The sequence below is a fragment of the Felis catus genome, chromosome F1 (assembly GCF_018350175.1).
Source record: "Felis catus isolate Fca126 chromosome F1, F.catus_Fca126_mat1.0, whole genome shotgun sequence".
Taxonomy (NCBI): domain Eukaryota; kingdom Metazoa; phylum Chordata; class Mammalia; order Carnivora; family Felidae; genus Felis; species Felis catus.
This window is the reverse complement of record NC_058384.1, coordinates 35,062,039-35,081,020: the sequence shown is the minus strand read 5'-3', so window position 1 is coordinate 35,081,020 and position 18,982 is coordinate 35,062,039. Positions and strand designations below refer to the sequence as shown.

General features: G+C 40.2%; 1 protein-coding gene across 2 annotated transcripts in view; it reads left to right on the top strand.

Moving 5' to 3' along the window:
- Positions 1–18,982, top strand: part of CR1L (complement C3b/C4b receptor 1 like) — a 63,622-nt gene that overhangs the window by 13,248 nt on the left and 31,392 nt on the right. For both annotated transcript variants that reach the window (XM_011290964.4, XM_045048883.1), the window contains exons 5-9: positions 9,437–9,835; positions 11,537–11,713; positions 11,804–11,906; positions 13,186–13,271; positions 18,205–18,432. In XM_011290964.4, coding sequence (XP_011289266.1) covers positions 9,437–9,835; positions 11,537–11,713; positions 11,804–11,906; positions 13,186–13,271; positions 18,205–18,432 — 993 coding nt within the window. The remainder of the gene's footprint in view (positions 1–9,436; positions 9,836–11,536; positions 11,714–11,803; positions 11,907–13,185; positions 13,272–18,204; positions 18,433–18,982) is intronic.

Sequence of the window (18,982 nt, the reverse complement as noted above, 5' to 3'; positions counted from 1 at the left end):
CTGTGTATGAATCAACACTTTCATGTACCTAGAGTTACACAAAACCTCTTGAAGGGTACCATGTACTGTGACCCTCAAAAGTGGGCATCTATTTTGACCCAGTTCTTAGAACTTATGCTTGGGAAATAAACACAGACTTTTACTAGGGGTTCATTGTAAATGTTTCACTGCTGCATTCTTTATAATGGCAAAAATGTTAAAGTAACCTAAATGTTTGAAATCATGGTCTGGAAAGTACTGGAAGGAGTCATGTTAAAATGACTATGGAGAGGGGCGCCTGGGTGGCTCAGTTGGTTAAGCGGCCGACTTTGGCTGAGGTCATGATCTTGCGGTCCATGAGTTCGAGCCCCACATCGGGCTCTGTGCTGACAGCTCTGAGCCTGGAGCCTGTTTCAGATTCTGTGTCTCCCTCTCTCTCTGACCCTCCCCCATTCATGCTCTGTCACTCTCTGTCTCAAAAATAAATAAACATTAAAAAAAATAACTATGAAGAATTCCCTAAGAAACATAAAATCAGAGTTAGAAGAAATACCAGCCATGCACCAGAATATTATTCAGCCATTAAAAAAAGGGGGGGGGGTCATCTGGGTGGCTCAGCTGGTTAAGCTTGGGACTTCAGCTCAGGTCATGATCTTACAGTTTGTGGGTTTGAGCCTCTCCATCGGGCTCTGTGCTGACAGCTCAGAGCCTGGAGCCTGCTTCAGATTCTGTGTCTCCTCTCTCTCTGCCCCTTCCCAACTCTCTCTTTCTCTCTCTCTCTATCTCAAAAATAAATAAGCATTAAAAAAAAAAGATGTCATGGAAAAGCACTTCATGACATGTAAAGATGTTAATTATATATTTTATGTGAAAAAATTAGGTGACAGGACAGTACTCTGGCTAGATCTCTTAATTTAAAGATAACACACCTATATCTATTCCTGTATTTTCATCTCTGTTTCTAAATCTGTAACCTTTTGTATATCTAAACCTTGGTGAATGGCTTTCCGCCTCCTTGGTAAAAGTGGGAGGAAACTTCTGGTATACATTTTGACCGTGCAGCCGCATGCTTTCTCAAGAAGATCCAGTCTCCTATTTATTCAAACTGCCCTAGGTCCATAAACTGGCTCTCAAGTCTGGGCATTGGTTGGTGAATAACCATAACTTTTTTTTTTCAGTGATTCAAGTCAAACCTAGATCTTTTCTGCTTCTACCCATCTAATGACACTTTAGTCTGTTATTCTTCTATTTCGGTTTTAGAGATTCCGCAATCAATCAGCCAGGAGCAACGATTTCTGCAGGCAAATCATTCTCATTTCTGTTTCAATTGTCTCTGGCCCCCTGGCCCTCAAGTGTTGCCACTTGACGCCTAGCATCCTGAGGTCGTTCCATCACCATTAAATTCAGGGAAGACAATTCCATAACTAAATCCCAATGTCATTCCCAGCCTACAGAGAATAAGCACCATAGATGTTTTTCAAGGTTACTGAATATTCTGCATGAATGTATTACTCAAAGCCTTGGGTGAAAAGATAAATGTTCTCTCTTTTTTTTTTTTTAACACTTATTTATTATTGAGAGACAGAGCATGGGCTTGGGAGGGGCACAGAGAGGGGGAGACACAGAATCGGAAGCAGACTCCAGGCTCTGAGTTGTCAGTACAGAGCCCAATGCGGGGCTTGAACCCACAAACCGCGAGATCTGGACCTAAGCCAAAGTTGGATGCTCAACTGACCGATCCCCCCAGGCGCCCCTAAATTTCTCTCTTTAAACACCCCACCCCTGTGCATATTGTTGGGGAGTTGACAAACAGATACTACATAAATCCACTCTGGCATTCCTAAATCCCCAAGTCATAGAATGCTTCCTCAACAGCATCCTGAAAAAGCTCTGGTATTTCAGCTTCGTTCAGCAGAGGCCAGACTCTGACCCGCTGAATTCACAGTCTCATTTCTGGTGTTCTGCACCTTCTTGTAGGTCATAACTTGTACTCCCCACCCCCTCCTGTACTTCCAGGTCTGCCAGGACTTAAATCAGGTTTAAGGACCAAAAACAATGCGAAGTAGTAGGGGTAGGTCCAGAGGAAGATCAGCAGTCCCTGAAATTTGGGCTGCCCGATTTAGTAAATAAAAATACACGATGTTCAGTTAAACTCAAATTTCAAATAAGCAACAAATACTTTTGTATTCTAACTATGTGCCTTGTGATATTGGGGATATACTTACGCTTAGAGTTTTTTCAATGTTTTTCTGAAATTCAAATTTAACTAGACATTCTGTATTTTCTCTGGCAATCTTATCAGGGCAGCTGCCTCACGAGAGATCATTACAGTTTCTTTAGAGAAGGGGAGGACCCCCTCAGACAGGGGAGGAGGGCCTGTTTCCCCTAGCAAAGGAGACTCAGCAGAACTCACAGGTTCAAGGTATTCAGCTTTGTTCGAATCTGTCCATATATCTCCATCCCAATTTTCAGAGTCCTCCTTCCAATCAGTTCTCAAACTTTAACATAAGAGACCCTGTCGTGAATTCGATTTGTCGTGGAATCCAGCTACGGGATTGATTAGATGTTAGATTTGTGCTTCAGAAATTTTGGCTCTGTGGCTACGGAATGCAAGTGTTTTTCTTTTCTTTTTTCTTTTTAAGTTTATTTATTTATTTTGGGAGAGAGAGAGAGGAGAGACAGTGAACGTGGGAGCTGGGGAGGAGCAGAGAGAGAGGGAGAGGGAGAGAGAACGCTGTCAGCACAGAGCATGAAGCGGGCTCTATCACACCATCCTTGAGATCATGACCTTAGCCCAAATCAAGAGTCAGACACTCAACTGACCGAGCCACCTAGGTGCCCTACAAGTATTTCTTTTAGGGCAGGTAGAGAAGCTTTCAGAACCAGACCTTGAACAGGAATTTAGAGCATTTTCTTTCTCTTGAGTTCTCCAAAGCACGTGGAAGCAAGCAACCAACCAGCTCGCTTTTCCTCCCTCCCTCCCTCCCTTCCTTCCTTCTCTCCTACTTGCTTCCTCCCTTCCTCCCTCCCTCCTTGTCTTCCTTCTCTCTTTTATTCATATACTAGATAGGACCCCTAATAAAATCTTGATGAAGGTATCTTTGTCTTGTTCCCCATCTCAAAGGGAAAGATTGGAATATTTCACCATTAACCAATATTTGCTGTAGGCTTTTGTAGATACCCATTTTTAGATTAAGAAAATTCCCTTATAATATTCTTCATTGCTAAGAATTTTTTTTATCATTAAACCGTAAAGTTTACCAAACACATTGGCTACATATATTGAACAATCATATCTGTTTCTCTGTTACACTCTTTTTTTTTTTTTAATGTTTATTTCTTTTTGAGAGAGACAGAGACAGAATGCGAGTGGGTTGGGACAGAGAGAGAGGGAGACACAGAATCCAAAACAGGCTCCAGGCTCTGAGCTGTCAGCACAGAGCCTGACGCGGGGCTCGAACCCACAAGCTGCAAGATCATGACCTGAGCTGAAGTCGGATGCTCAACCGACTGAGCCACCCAGGCGCCCCTCTCCGTTACTCTCTTAATGTAATGAATAGTTTTAGTTTCTTTTTGAAAGACAAACTGATTTTGAATTCCAATTTTATATTCTTGGAATACATCAACTTGACAAAATATTTTATAATTTTTGTATGTTGTTTAATGTGCTTTTGTAATGTATTTTAGATGTTTTTGAGATATAATTTACATATCATAAAGTTACTCTTTTAAAGGATACACTGTAATAATTTTTAGTATATTCATAAGGTTGTGCGACCAGCACCACTCATTCTAGAACACTTTTATCACCCCATTCCTAATGTTTTTTAGAGGGATCAGACTGTAATATTTTTCCCGTGACTTAAATATCCCGTGTAATATTTTTCCCATTTCATTTCTCCCGTGAGAAAAAAATGAAATATTTTTCTCATGTCCTTATGAGGTTTTGGTATCAAACTTACAATAGACTCATAAAGCCACCTGATTGTGTTCCATAGATTTGTTTCCCTTTAAGGCATTATTTCTTCCTTAGATATTTGAAAAAGACTCACCAATAAAGCCCTATTGTCTATAGTTTATGTTGCTGGAAGTTCTTTTTTTCTTCTCCTTTTTTAAATCTCCAAGTTTTTATTTAAATTCCAGCCAGCTAACATTTAGTGTAATATTAGCTTCAGGAATAGAATTGAGTGATTCACCACTTACATACAACACCCAGTGCCCATTACAAAGAGTGCCCTCCTTGATAGCCATCACCTACTTAACCCATCCCCCTGCCCGACTCCCCTGGAAGGTCTTTTTTGCAACAATTTTTTCACACCATCTAGACTTTTTATTGAAAGACATATATTTATATATTACTACATATATATATATATATAAAGTGCTCAGTAGTAATTATTCACTTCAATGAATCTTTACAAAGTGAACACACATTAATAGCATTCAAATAAGATACAGCACATCAGAAGTTTCCCCATGCTCTTCCTCAGTGCTCATCTTTCCCAAAGAACCATTATTCTGGCTTCTATCACAAGGATTAGTTTGTCCCGTCTTGAATTTTCTATTAAAGGAATCAAAAAGCATGTACTCTTTTGTGTCCAACTTCTGTTGAGTGTTATATGTAGGAGACTTATCCATGTTGTTGTATATGGATTAATTGGATCTTTTTTTTAATTGTTGTATGTATTTCATTGTAAGAACTTAACAATGAATTCGTAAACTCAGCTGTTTATATATCAGCAGTACTTTATGCATGTGCATATGCAATAAACATCCATATATATGCAAATATAAAATTTCAAATCTTTATATATATATATATGCACATCTATATAGTGTTTATATTTACATAAGTGGAATTGTTGAGTATGAACATAGCCAGTCTTAATAGATACTGCCAAAAGATGTCATACTGTGGTTGTACACATTACACTTCTACCGAAATCAGATGAAAAGTCCAGCTGCTCAATATCTTTGTCAACTTGATAGTTATCAATTGTTTGAATTTCAGCGATTCTAGGGGCTCACTGTGGCTTTAATTTGCATTTTCCTAATGACTGATGATGCAGAGCACCTTTTCGTATCTTTGTGCAGTGCCTGTTCAAAAATTTCACCCGATGTTTGCTAGTTTGTGTATCTTTTTTATTGTCTTGGAGAAATTCTTTATACACAATAAACATAACACAATAAACAAAACACATTTTCTTCCAGGCTAAAATTGGTCCTTTTGCTTTCTTAATGATGTCTTTTGATGATAGAAGGTATACATTTTTATAGTGTTTTTTAATAAGACTTAATAAATCTTTTCCTTTCTAGTCACTACTTTCTCTGTTCTTTTTTTTTAATGTTTTTATTTTTTATTTTTGAGAGAGAGAGCAAGTATGAGTGGGGGAGGGACAGAGAGAGAAGGAGAGAGAGAATCTTAAGCAGGCTCCACACTCAACATGGAACCTGACATGAGGCTCGACCCCACAATCCTGGGATCGTGACCTGAGCCTAAATCAAGAGTTGGATGCTCAATCAACTAGATGGGCCACCCAGGCGCCCCACCACTTTCTCTGTTCTATGTAAGGAAGCTTTGCCTATCATTTTATCTCTTAAGTTTATGATTCACCTCAAATTTATTTTTTGTGTGGTGTGAAGTATGGTCAAGGAATGTATTTCCTTTTTTGTATGTGTTTTTGTTTGTTTTTTTCCTAATGGGTAGGCAATTCACCTAATATTACTGATTTTAAAAACCATTAAAAAACATTTTTGTATATCACCATACAATAGTTTAATATCTGTGTCAGGTGTCATTATATGTGGGTCTCAGAGAGGTTCTGTGCTATTTTCATTACTATAGTTTTCATTACTATAGTATTTCATTACTATAGTATTCATTACTATAGTATTCATTACTAAGTATTCTAATAAGAGTTGATATCTGGTGGCATATCCTCTGCCATGTACTTCTTCCAAGATTTATTTGGTGATTCTTGGCCCTTTGCATTTCCATATAAAATTTAGAACCAGCTTGTCAGTTTCCACAAAAAGAATACTACTTGAATTAGCATTGGGTTTCTATTGACTCAGCAGATGCAATTGTGGGCCACTTACATTTTTTAATTTTAAATTCATGAACATGAATTTTTGAAATTTTTGAATTCTTAATAATATTTGCCAATTTACATTATAGAAAATAATGTAAACATAGATATGTAACATTGAAAAATGTAACATTTTCTAATTGTTTCTTAAACACGCAATCATTTGACTTTGGAACCAACAATCTTGCTAAATTTACTTAGAAATGCAGTAGTTTATCTGTATATTCTTTTGGATATGCTGTATAAATAATCATGTCATTGGTAAATAATTATCCTATTTTTTTAATCTATTCCTTTCTTGGAGCTTTTTATTTCTCTTGCTTTACTGCATTGGCTAGAACCTCCAGTACAATGTTGAATGGAAGAGAAGATACTGGGTTTTAAAAAAATTTTTTTTGTAATGTTTATTTATTTTTGAGAAAGAGAGGCAAAGTGTGAGTGGGGGAGGTGCAGAGAGAGAGAGAGAGAGAGAGAGAGAGAGAGAGAATCCAAAGCAGGCTCCAAGCTCCAAGCTATCATCACAGAACTTGATGTGGGGCTTGAACCCACAGACTGTGAGATCATGACCTCAGCCGATGTCAGATGCTTAACGGACTGAACCACCCAGGTTTTTTAATAGTCATTATATTGGTTTTTTTAATATTGGTTTTTTAATAGTCATTATAAAGCATGATGTTTACAGAAGGTTTTAGGGAGGTATTCTTTATCAGATTAAGGCAGTTGCTTTTTATACCTAACTTGCTAAAAGATTTATCACGAATGTGTATTCTAATTTATCACTGTTCATCTAATGAGACGATCAGATCCTATTTCTCCTTCATTGTGTCAGTTTTTGTGCTTTTACATTGATCTCACAAGACATGATTGTTGTTTTTATAAAAAGAATATTTATACTCCTCCATCTATTAACTATTTTTGCTATACTTCCTCCAAATTGCAGTTCAGTCAGTTCTTTATGACACTATTTTCCTTCAATCTAAAAAATTATCTTTTAGCATTTTTGTATTGTAGGTCTTCTGGCAATAGATTCTTTAAATATTTTTCTAGGCATGCTTTCTTAAAAGTTATCATCCCTGTTTTCTGGCTTCTTTTAAAATTGATTGCTCTTGATTTTTTTTTTTTACAATATTACTATGATGTGTCTAGGTAAAGTTTTTCCTTTTTTTTTTAGTATTTGTATTGTTTGAGTTTGTATGGCTTCTTGAATCTTTAGGTTTAATGATGTCTTTTATTGGTTTTGGAAAATTCTCAGCCATTACTTCTTCAAATGTTCACGCCGTGTGTTACCGCTCTCCTCTCATTATCGGAATTCACTTAAACATGCATTAGGCCTTCCTTATCCCTCTATCCTATAAGTCTATTACTCTTTTTTATGTATTTCTGATCCTTCTGTGTCTCTGTATTTTATTCCGGATATTTTCTTCAGTCCTGGCTTCCAATTCATTGATCTTTATTCAACTGTGTCCCACCTGCTGTTAATTCCATCAGATTCTTAATTTCAGTAACTGTGTTTTACAATGACAACAACTTTTATTTGATTCCTTTCAAAATTTTCCCTGTTGTTTTTGATTGTTTCTTGTTCTTACCAAAAGTTTGGGTTTCGTATATTTTATCTTTGAATAGATAAACATAATTATCTTAAATCTGTGAGTGAAAATTCCAATAGCTGGGGTCCTAACGGTTCAGTTTCTATTGTCAGTAATTATGCTGCTTCTAATTCATGTTATTTTATCTCATTAAGTATCTCATTGATTGTAGGTCAGGAATTATACTTGAGAACCTTCCTCTGTACAAATAAATTCAAGGTCTTAGGAAACGAACCTTCTTCAGGAAGGATTTTTGTTGTTGTTATTTCTTCCAGAAACCTGGGGACCTAGCAGTCTGGGACCACTTTCATTCAATTTCAGAAACTGTTATTTTTCTAGGCCACCCACAGTACTTGAGGAACAACTCCAGTAATCTTGATTCCCAAGGCCTATTTCTTTGAGGTCCCTATAAGTATACAGCAGAAGATATTACCAAGGCTTCCACCTTGCAAGATCTGGATTCCATTTTAGTTCCTTGACTCCTTGAGACTATCAAAGTCTGCTCACCACTCAGATCCCCCCCTCCTGATTCAGCTATCCTTCCAGCAGCCTAAATGCCTCTTAACCAGCTTTTTATCTTCTATCAGATTATGGTCTGGTAATGCTTCACTAGTTCATTGCTTTCTGATACATCCACAGACATAGTTTATATTTTATCCAGCATTTATAGTCTTTCTTGGCGGGGGGGGGGGGGGGAGGAGAATGGAGGGGTAGAATGATGTTTGATTTAAATTGTTAAGGTTACCCTTATCAGAAGGAGTATCCTTCTTAAGAATTTTTATTTTTAATTTCAAGTGTTTTGGAGTTTTGGCTGAAGTCACTTCGTTCTAGTTATATAATATTATAGTCGTACAATGTACTATGTCCTACTTCTAGATTTTCAACTGTATTGCGAGGTTTTTTTTATGAACTAATATATGATCCCTTTTACATGGGTATCATGTTGTGATACCAAACTTAGGCTTGATGAAATGAGTTGGTAAGTTTTCTATTTTCTACATCTTGTGAAAAATTTGAAATTACATTTGAAAGTACGTATTACCTGAAAGTAACTTGATAGCATTTTTATGTAAAATATTTTCTTCTATTCTTACCAGTTTCTTTGCCCATTCTAGCTTTCTATATCTTCTTGAATGCATATTGGTAATTTACATTTCCATTTATATCATTTAGATTTTCAAAATGTTTAATTAACATATATTAGCCTACAGCTTTATGAATTTCTCATATATATGCAAATATATTTAATACTATTTCCCACTGTTGTATATCTGTGTTGTTTCTCTTCCCTTACATTTTTTTCTTTTAGCAAGGGTTTTTTTTTTATTTTTTTAAAGCTTTACTGAGCTAATAACAAAAATGAAAATTAAGAAGGAAAATGGAAAAGAGTAGGGGAAAGCTGTGTAAAGTATGGTAAAATAAAATGATCAAAGAGCTGTTTAAAATGAAAGGAATGTGAATTATATTAAAAATGCGTATGCTTATAGGAAATAATGTAAGAAAGGCAGTACGCATGCTATTTAGTATGCCCACCTAAATGACGACTTTGTACATTGAAGAGGGCACCTGTTGGGATGAAAACTGGATGCTGTATGGAAACCAATTTGACAATAAATTTCATATTAAAAAATAAATTAAAAATAAATTATGACTTTGTAAACACATACCCACATGTGAGGAAAGATCAAAAGCAAATAGCAAATGTAAAAAGAGTTATACTCATTGGATCTCTGACTAGTTATTTTAATTCACTATTACTTAAGTCACTGTCTCTTTTCCCAGGAATTCCTTGTGGGCCGCCCCCAAACATTGCCAATGGAAGTTTCACTAGCATCAACAGAGAATATTTTCCATACGGGACGGTGGTGACCTATCGCTGCAATTCTGGACAGAGAGGGAAAAAGCCGTTTGAGCTTGTGGGCCAGCCGTCAATATATTGCACCAGCAAAGACAACCGCGTCGGCACGTGGAGCGGCCCTCCCCCTCAGTGCATTATACCTAATAAATGCACACCTCCGGAAATTGAAAATGCAATCATAGTATCTGAGCGCAAAACCTTATATTCCTTAAATGAAATCGTGGTGTTTATGTGTGAGTCCGGCTTTGACATGAAAGGACCCTCCAGTGTGAAATGCCAACCTCGAAACAGATGGGAACCACAGCTGCCAAGCTGCTCTAGGCGTGAGTCTGACTGAGGCTTTGAAGGGGCCTACAAATGGCATGAGTTGTGAAAGGATTGGGAGATTAGTGTTTGTTCCGGGGGAGGATGCGTGGGAAGCAGTATGGGTCAATTTGGGGGGATGGAGCATGAAATTAAGAAAGGGGGCGTGTGCATGCATGTGTGTGTGTGCACTTATGTATATGTGCCTTCCTTTTGAAAGCAGGAGCTTAGTTAATCAAGGAAGGAGACATTTGAGACTCTCCTATTGAGCAAGTCTCCGGGCAAAATACCAGCTCCAGTATCTCTCAAATATATTGAAAACTGAGGTGGACTTTCTAGTCAGCTGTGTCACAAGCACTCCAATTTTTTTAGTCTTTATTTATTTTTGAGAGAGCAGGCAGGGAAGGGGCAGAGAGAGAGGGAGACAGAGCATCCGAGGCAGGCTCTGCACTGTCAGTGCAAAGCCTGATGTGGGGCTCGAACCCACTAACTGTGAGATCATGGACCTGAGCCGAAGTCAGACGCTCAACCGACCAGGCGCCCCTGCGATCAGCACCTTAAATGCATGATCTCATCTACCCTTCACAACACTCCTTTACAATAGGGCTATTCTTATATCCATATGGCAGTGAAGTTTGTTTGGTATTTCAGAGGTTGAGTAAACTGTCCAGATCACATGCTATTAAGTGGAGTACCCAGGAATGGAAGCAAATGGGTCAGACTCCAGGACCTGAGTTCTCTGGTCCTAGTTATACTTCTGTCAGCATCTCTCCCAGAAAATAAGAAACTGGCTTATGAAGACAGATATCATAGCCTCAGAATAGTGGCCAAGACCTTAGAGTTTGTCTGTTCTGGTCCATCTCCTACATTTTATCATTAGGAATCTCAAGTTGAGAGTGAAAGTTGCTTAAAGCCAAACAGATTTTCCCTCATTGTTCATTGGATATAGATTAGGTTGAAGTGCAAATGAGTTCAGATGCCTTGAGCACGAAGAGGGCTATGAATGGAGGTAGCCAGACCTTGAGTCAAATACTCTTTAAGCGATATGCCCTCTCGTTACAAGGATGGGTTTATTGAGTGGGTGTTGTTCTCAATGGCTTATCTCATTGGCCTTGTATGCCACAATAGCTGCCTTAGGAGTGGATGGGTAAATGCTGTGGCTGCTACGTAGGGACAAAGACGGACTTTACCATTCTTGTGCCAACTAACACCAGCCTTGTACAACCACTGAGAGCTGGAAGGACAAACAGACAAAGTGATATAAATATGAATGATTACTACATCTGATCATAGGAGTACAGTAAAAGACATGGGAAATCTATTAAATAGATTTAGGCTCAGGCAGCCCTCTCCTCTGAAAGATGAGCCTGTAAATTGGATCGCCTTTCTACCAAATATGTGGGTGGAGAACCCCACCAATGCGAATAACTCCATCTTGAATAGCCAGCACTAGAAGAAGGGACTTGTAAATGTATTTCACCTTGTGCTGGGGAGAACTTGGCTCTAATTATCTGCTTCTGACTAGCTGTGAGGTCTTCGGCTACATCTCCATATTTTTAACTTCCATATCAGTAAAAGGAGGGGGCTAGAGTATCGTTTGATTTCCCTTCTTATAACACCAAACCCCTTTAACTGTGTCTCTGACTCCTCAGAAGGGTTAGAATTTAGCAAAAGATATTTCTCCATTAATGACTGGTACTTTGCGCCTGTTCTTTCCACAGTATGTGCGCCGCCTCCAGAAATTCCGCATGGTAAGCCCACCCCAAGCGACAAGGACAGTTTTTCCCCTGGGCAGGAAGTATTCTACAGTTGTGAGCCTGGCTATGATCTCAGAGGGACTGCTTCTGTGCGCTGTACGCCCCAGGGAAACTGGAGCCCAGCAGCCCCTATGTGTGCAGGTACCTGTGGTTTCCTCTGGTTTGCAGATCAGTCTTCTTGTTCTTCACAGAGGCAGTCTTACCTCTTTGTTGTTGTTGTTGTTTTCCTAGTGAAATCATGTGATGACTTCCTGGACCAACTCCCTAACGGCCGTGTGCTCTTTCCACTTAATTTCCAGCTTGGGGCAAAAGTGTCCTTCATTTGCAATGAGGGGTGAGTATGATGACCTGGCATGGAGACCAGGGACTCAGTTCTGGATGCTAATATGCTGGCGCCCTGGGCAGTGGGGGTTTATCCAAAAAGCAAGCTGTCTAATGGAACAGAAGTACCAAAAAAGACTAGTATTTGAGGCAACGATTGGGAAGTATTGTAGCAACCACATAGAACCATGAACGATGCTTAAAAAGGAAGAAGAGTAAAATATACTGAACAGCAGAAGTATAACAACAGATCTTGACTATTGAAGTGAAACTATTTATTACTACTGATGCCTATTTATTACACGTATGAATAAAAAGTAATTTGTAGGCGCCAAGGGAGAAATATTGCAGAGGGGTTGTTTTAAAAAAGTTTGATATAGAAAAGAAAGTTACTTATAAGATAAGTGACATGCAGGGACTGTTTCAAGAAAATTTGAAACCTGTCAGTAGTGAAATGTGGAATAGGAATGAAAGAGTAAGTGGGAGTATTTTTAAATCTAATTATATGTCATCTGATTAGGATTAGGCTGTGTTGAAGGAGCATGAAGACTGATGTTCATGTTCCAAGCAATGTCATTAACTCTTTAGGTGACTGTAAGTGATCTTGGTATTATGTTCCCACACCGCTGACAGGTAGAAAGCATGTTGTTGTCAGTACATTCCAAGGGCCCTTCATCAGGCATCAAATATCTGTCACCCAATAAACACCTGGAGGCAACTCGGGCAGCTATTGGTCCAACAATAAGCCAGATGTTTGGGGATGATTGTCCTCCAAAGAATCCTCTCTTCTCACCTTTTCTTATTTTTCCTAGAAAATTTGGGTTTCTCATCAATAATCTGGATATGCCACAGGTGTCATTCGGGAACATTCCGAATGTGTTGGCAAAAAAGGCCAGTCTCTGATGCCTTTCTCTTTGCTAACTTGAATAGGCAGTTGTTTCCCTCCTGGTCCAGTAAGAAAGGAAAGGGCTACGGGTTGCGTTAGAGGACAAAGTTCCTTACAGAGACAAATAGGGAGCTGTCCGAGGGCAGTCAGGGGCAGACGACCTCCTGAAGGCCGAAGACCAGAGACAGTTGTTACTGCTCTGTCCTCAGTGGAAACTGCAATCTCTCCAGACGTCTTGGTGTCAGTCCCTCTATCAGCTGAGAAAACAAGTGAGCGGAACTTTTTCACCTGGGGTTTAACTTAGGAACGAAACTGTATTTCAGCAGAAGGACAGAAGCTGAGATCTGTCAGTGAAGGGGAGAGAGACATGTGCGCTCGCCCGGTCACTACTGCTTTTGTTCCTCAGGTTCCGTTTAAAGGGAAGTTCTGCTAGCTACTGTACCTTGGTTGAAATGAAAAGCCTTTGGAACAACAGTGTTCCTGTGTGTGAGCGTGAGTACAAGGGATATCTGTTGAGGTCTGCACCTTCCTCCTTGTTTGTTTGTTCAATGTGCTTTGCCTGTAAAATTATCTAACGTTTGCCCCTCTGTTTATCTTCACTTTTGATTGAAATATTTCTTTGTTGCAAGGATTGTTTCTGGGGGAAATAAATCTGCGCATCGTGTGTTTTGGATACCATCCTATAAACGTTTACGAGCATCCTTTGTGCTACAGGTGGAAAGACATGCTTCACAGATGGAGAGAAATTTAAGGCCTGGGCTCTTTTTCCTGTCAAAAATGATACTCCCGCTTCCGCTTTTCTGTCCTTCCTTCAATCATCTATTCATTCCTGTCCTCATTCTTTCAACAAAAATTTTTGAGCACCTGCTATGTGTCAACAACCAGTCTTCTAGACTGGTTCCTTCTAGTGTCTAGTGTCTAGTGTCTAGACACTATATTCCTAGTGTCTTCCTTCTAGACACTAGGAATATACCTGTCAACAAGAAAGACTAGGACCCTGCTTTCGTGTTGTTTATATTCTTGTGCAGAAGGAAAGACAAAGAAAATAACAAGCAAATGCATAAATAGATGATTTCAAATAACGCCAAGTGTTATTAAGAAAAAAAAAAACAGAGTGATGCAATAAAATGGTTATATGAAGGGGGATAAGGAATGCCAGGAAAAGAATAAAGCCTCCATTTAAAATAAGGTGATTATATGGGGCGCCTGGGTGGCGCAGTCGGTTAAGCGTCCGACTTCAGCCAGGTCACGATCTCGCGGTCCGTGAGTTCGAGCCCCGCGTCGGGCTCTGGGCTGATGGCTCGGAGCCTGGAGCCTGTTTCCGATTCTGTGTCTCCCTCTCTCTCTGCCCCTCCCCCGTTCATGCTCTGTCTCTCTCTGTCCCCAAAATAAATAAAAACGCTGAAAAAAAATTTAAAAAAAAAATAAAATAAGGTGATTATAGAGGTCCCTCAGTCAGTTGAGCATCTGACTCTTGGTTTCAGCTCAGGTCGTGACTCATGGCTTGTGAGGCTGAGCCCACGTCAGGTTCTGCACTGGACAGCATGGAGCCGGCTTGGGATTCTCTCTCTCTCTCTTTCTCTCTGGCACTTCGTCACTTGTTCATTCTCTCTCTCTCTCTCTCTCTCTCTCTCTCTCAAAATAAATAAATAAACATTTAAAAATAATAAATAAGTTAATAAGGTGATGATGAGAATCCTCACTGAGAAAGTGACATTTGAGTATTGATGGAAAGTGGTTACTACCAATGGACATAGACAGAGGAATAACTTCCCATACAGATGGTATAGAGGCCCAAGGCAGACACATTCCCAGCATTTTCTTTGGCAAACCTGTTTTTGACATGTTCTCAGAAGCCGATATGGCTGATACGGAGCGAGCGAATAGAGGAGTAGTCGGAGGTGATAAAAGAGCGGTAACTGTACATCCCGTAACAACGTGGGTTTTCATTCTGAGCAAGATAGAAAGCCACTGGAGCATTGTAAGTAGAAAAGTAACATGATGGAATTTATTTTTAATGATATCACTTTGGCTACTCTAGAGAGGACTCAGTTGGAAGGAACGTACCTTAGATCGAGAGTCCCCGGAAAACAGTGTTGGAGGCAAAGCATAAATTGTCATGCTCTATTCGAGGGTGCCGTTCTGGAGCAACAAGAGTGAAGGAGGAAAAAAGGGTGCAGGAAGGAAAGAAAAGCTGATAAATAAAATATGTTGTGTTGCTGAGGTGGCCGTAAGCTTTACCAAAACAAGCAAACAAAAAAACCCAGCTGGCTGTTGGCTCATATAACACATCCCTGAAGAGGTTCTGTGAAGCCAGAACTGTCTAGTAGAAAGAGAAAGAATGAGCAGTTTATTTGCTGGATCTTCCCTGTCTCTTGTCTCCTGTTTATCCCAAGGGTATTAAGGCCCTTGTTTCTACGCTGTATTATCTCATCCCTCTGGACAAACTCTGAAGACACCGGAGCCCATGACCTGCTCCATTTAAGACCAGAAGTGGTGGAAGGAGCCAGAGTGGCCATGGCTCCCAGTCATGTTGGCTTGGATGTGGGAGTTACTGTGACCTCTATGTAATGTGCAAGAGCCCCTATCTCCCCCTCACTTCCGGGGGGCTGAGACAGCCAGTACTGTTAGAAAAGGAGGTGACAGGGGTGTCAATCAGCATTCCCAAGTGAGAAGGCAGCTGAGGGCCCAAAAGGGAGATGCAGCCAAGGAAATGTAGGGGGATGGCTGAAGGTATAAGTTGGAAGGCTGTTACACAGATCTAACCACAGATGTTGGATGGCAGTGGGAGAAGAGGTAAGAAGTGGTCACAGGCTGGGTATATTCTGAAAGGTGAAATGGCACAATTTGCCGATGGTTTAGAAACAGAGTTTTTTTTTTTTAATGTTTTTATTTATTTTTGAGACAGAGCATGAGCAGGGGAGGGGCAGAGAGAGAGGGAGACACAGAATCCGAAGCAGGCTCCAGGCTCTGAACTGTCAGCACAGAGCCTGACGCGGGGCTCGAACTCATGGACCGTGAGATCATGACCTGAGCCGAAGTCGCCCCCAACTGAGTCACCCAGGCGCCCCAACTGAGCCACCCAGGCGCCCCAAGAAACCGAGTTTAAAATAGAAATTCAGTAAGATCACCAAGGAGGGGAATGGGGCCAGAAAAGGGATGCGTGGGCTGAGCCTTGTAAATCCAACACTAATAAGTTGGAAAGGTGAGAATGAATCAACAAAAGAGATGAAGAAGCAGCAGCCAGTATATTAAGAGAAAAACCAGGAAAGGAGGAGGTACAAGCTTCCGGTTATAGAACGAGTACGTCACGGGAACAAAAGATGCAACGTAAGGAATGTAGTCAATGATACTGTAATGGCGATGGGTGCAGACATACAGGAGCTTCACTTGTGGAGAGCAGAGTGTAAGATATGGAAAGGGATAGGGTTGTCCAGTCAACTGTACCCAGGGAGAGAGAGAGGGAGACAGAGACAGAGAAACAGGAGGGTGATATATCTTAGAAGCCAAGAGAAAATTTTCTGAAGGAGGTGAGATTCTCCAGAGAGGTCAAATAAGATGGTGGAAAATTATTATTGGGTATAATGACTTGAAGGTACCAATTGGCCTCAACAAGGAGTTTCAGTGGAATTGTGGGACAAATGTCTGATTGGAATGAGTTCAAGGGGGAATGAAGGGAAGGAAGGGCAGACCATAGGCCACATCTCAGAGGAGTCCTGGTGTCACAGGAGTAGAGAAATGGGATTATTGCTGCACAAGGAAGTGGGATGAAGGGAGCTAGTTTTTTGGTTTTGGTGTGTGTGTGTGTGTGTGTGTTTGTGTGTGTGTGTGTGTGTGTGTGTGTGTGTTTTAATGTTTATTTTTGAGAGAGAGAGCTCAAGCAGGAGAGGGGCAGAGAGAGAGGGAGACAGAGGATCTGAGGCAGGCTCTGTGCTGACAGCAGAGAGCCCAAAATGGGGCTCAAACTCACAAACCATGAGATCATGAGCTGAGCCGAAGTCAAACCCTCAACCGACTGAGCCACCCAGGCGCCCTAGTTTTTGTTTTTAAGAGGACAGAAATATAATGTGTTAAATACAGAAATACTATGAATATATTCAGTCTGCCCATTTACTTCTTCACTAAAACAAACAGGATGTTGCTTCACCTTCTGATCACAACTATTGAAAAATATGTTTACATAGAATTTTTTTTTTCAAATGAATGTTTTGCTCTAAAATTGTTTGGAACCTTTGTATTTCTATAACGAAACTTGATCATTATATCCTTCATATTTGGAAGCCAGCTATTTGAAAATGTTAACTTTCCTGGAATATAGTTAATTAAGAAGCATGAAAGAAAGAAAAAAAAAAATGCTCCCAAGAAGCCAGATACAGCTAAAATCACTTGCTAGAGGACAAACGTTGGTTAGGTTAGTCCACCTTTGATTAGTTTATCCATAATCCTTTCAAGAGTATCATCCTCCCAAATATAGTTCAAAGCAGAAGGGGAAAGGAGCTTCTCCAGATCGTTATTTAAAAACAAACACACAGGGGCGCCTGGGTGGCTCAGTCGGTTGAGCGTCCAGACTCCGTCTTGGGTCACGATCTCACGGTTTGTGAGTTCGAGCCCCGCGTCAGGCTCTGTGCTGACAGCTCAGAGCCTGGAGCCTGCTTTGGATTCGGTGTCTCCCTCTCTCTCTCTGCTTCTCCCCCGCTCTCTCTCCTTCAAAAAAATAAAAACATTAAAAAATTGAAAACAAAAACGAATAAAAACAAACAAACAAACAAAAACTCCTGTAGAAACCAATAAGTATCTCAAAGTCGTAAAACATTTCTGAGTCTTCTGGAGCATGCACAGGGGCATTGGGATGTTTCATTTCATTATGATGGCATTACTACAACCATTCATTTTGCTTTGGAGCCTAACAGCCTCAAGTCATCAAGAAAAGATGAAATCAGTGATAGATAGTAAATGTATAATATATTTTGAAAGATTTCTCTGGGATGAAGAGCCTCGATGTTAAAAGATTTGGTCTATCTTGAACTTAAAATAGTAGGGGATGTACAGTAGGTCCTCAAAAAAATTCCTGTAGAATTAATGGATAACTTTCTTATTAAAGGAATGCCTTTCTTGTCAATGTGGTTAAGATTTTTGTCTATTTTAAAAGAATGAGCTCTCAATTATCCAGAAGTTTTACGTCTTCAAAGAGTTCAGGATGATTAAGTCCCTCCTGGACGTTGTAATAATAAACATTGGTTTCAGTGTCATTTCATTTGGAAGCATCTCAACAGCGGCCTAATATATCTATTTTATGGTTTATACTCTCCCTGAGAGTTTAGTCATTTAATTGGCTACACAGTCACAGCATCCCATAATTGTAGAATCAACTCGGGTTAAAATGTAAACATTTTGATGTAACTTATAGCTCTTGTGTTCCTTCTAGAAATCTTTTGTCCAAGCCCTCCATCTATCCTTAATGGGAGCCACACCGGAACTCCTCAGGGAGACGTTCCCTATGGAGAGGAAATTACTTATATGTGTGACCCCCGCTCGGCCAGAGGGATGACCTTCAACCTCGTCGGGGAGAGCACCATCCGCTGCACAAGCGACGGTGAAGGGAATGGGATTTGGAGCGGCCCTGCCCCTTACTGTGAACCTGCTGGTCCTGCTGGTCAGTACCCACGTACCCCAAGTGGATTCAGAATATCAGGCCCAGATCCTTCATATGTCTCTAAGATTATGGTGTGTGCTTGTGAGTTCAACTTTGTCATAAGTGGAAGCGTCAAAGTTCTGAAACTCTTCTTGCTGGTGCAGTGGTGAGCAGAGAGGGGTAAGAAGGGAGAGGGACGGGGAGGGGAAGATCAAGAAGAAAAACGTATTCACTGGAGAGGACATGAAAACAACTGGCTATGAACAGTAACCAATGGCGGATGATTGCCAAACACTCCCCGCAAGTTCATCGTCTGCAAAACTGGCAATATGGATATTATTTAGCTAAGGCTTTAGCCAGTCCTGTGTCAAATAGGCTAAGTGACCAAAGGGACTCTACTTTTGTAGCTTAAGACCTTGACTCAAAGTATGCCCATCTGTCTGCTGGCTTGTGGGGCCCACCTTAATCTTTGCCCTGGAACTTACCCGTTCTGAGAGTTAGAAGCAAGGAAAGATCAGCTCAAGGGAAAGAGTATGGAAAGGAAGAGGCTGTTTCTTCCGAAGGATTGAAA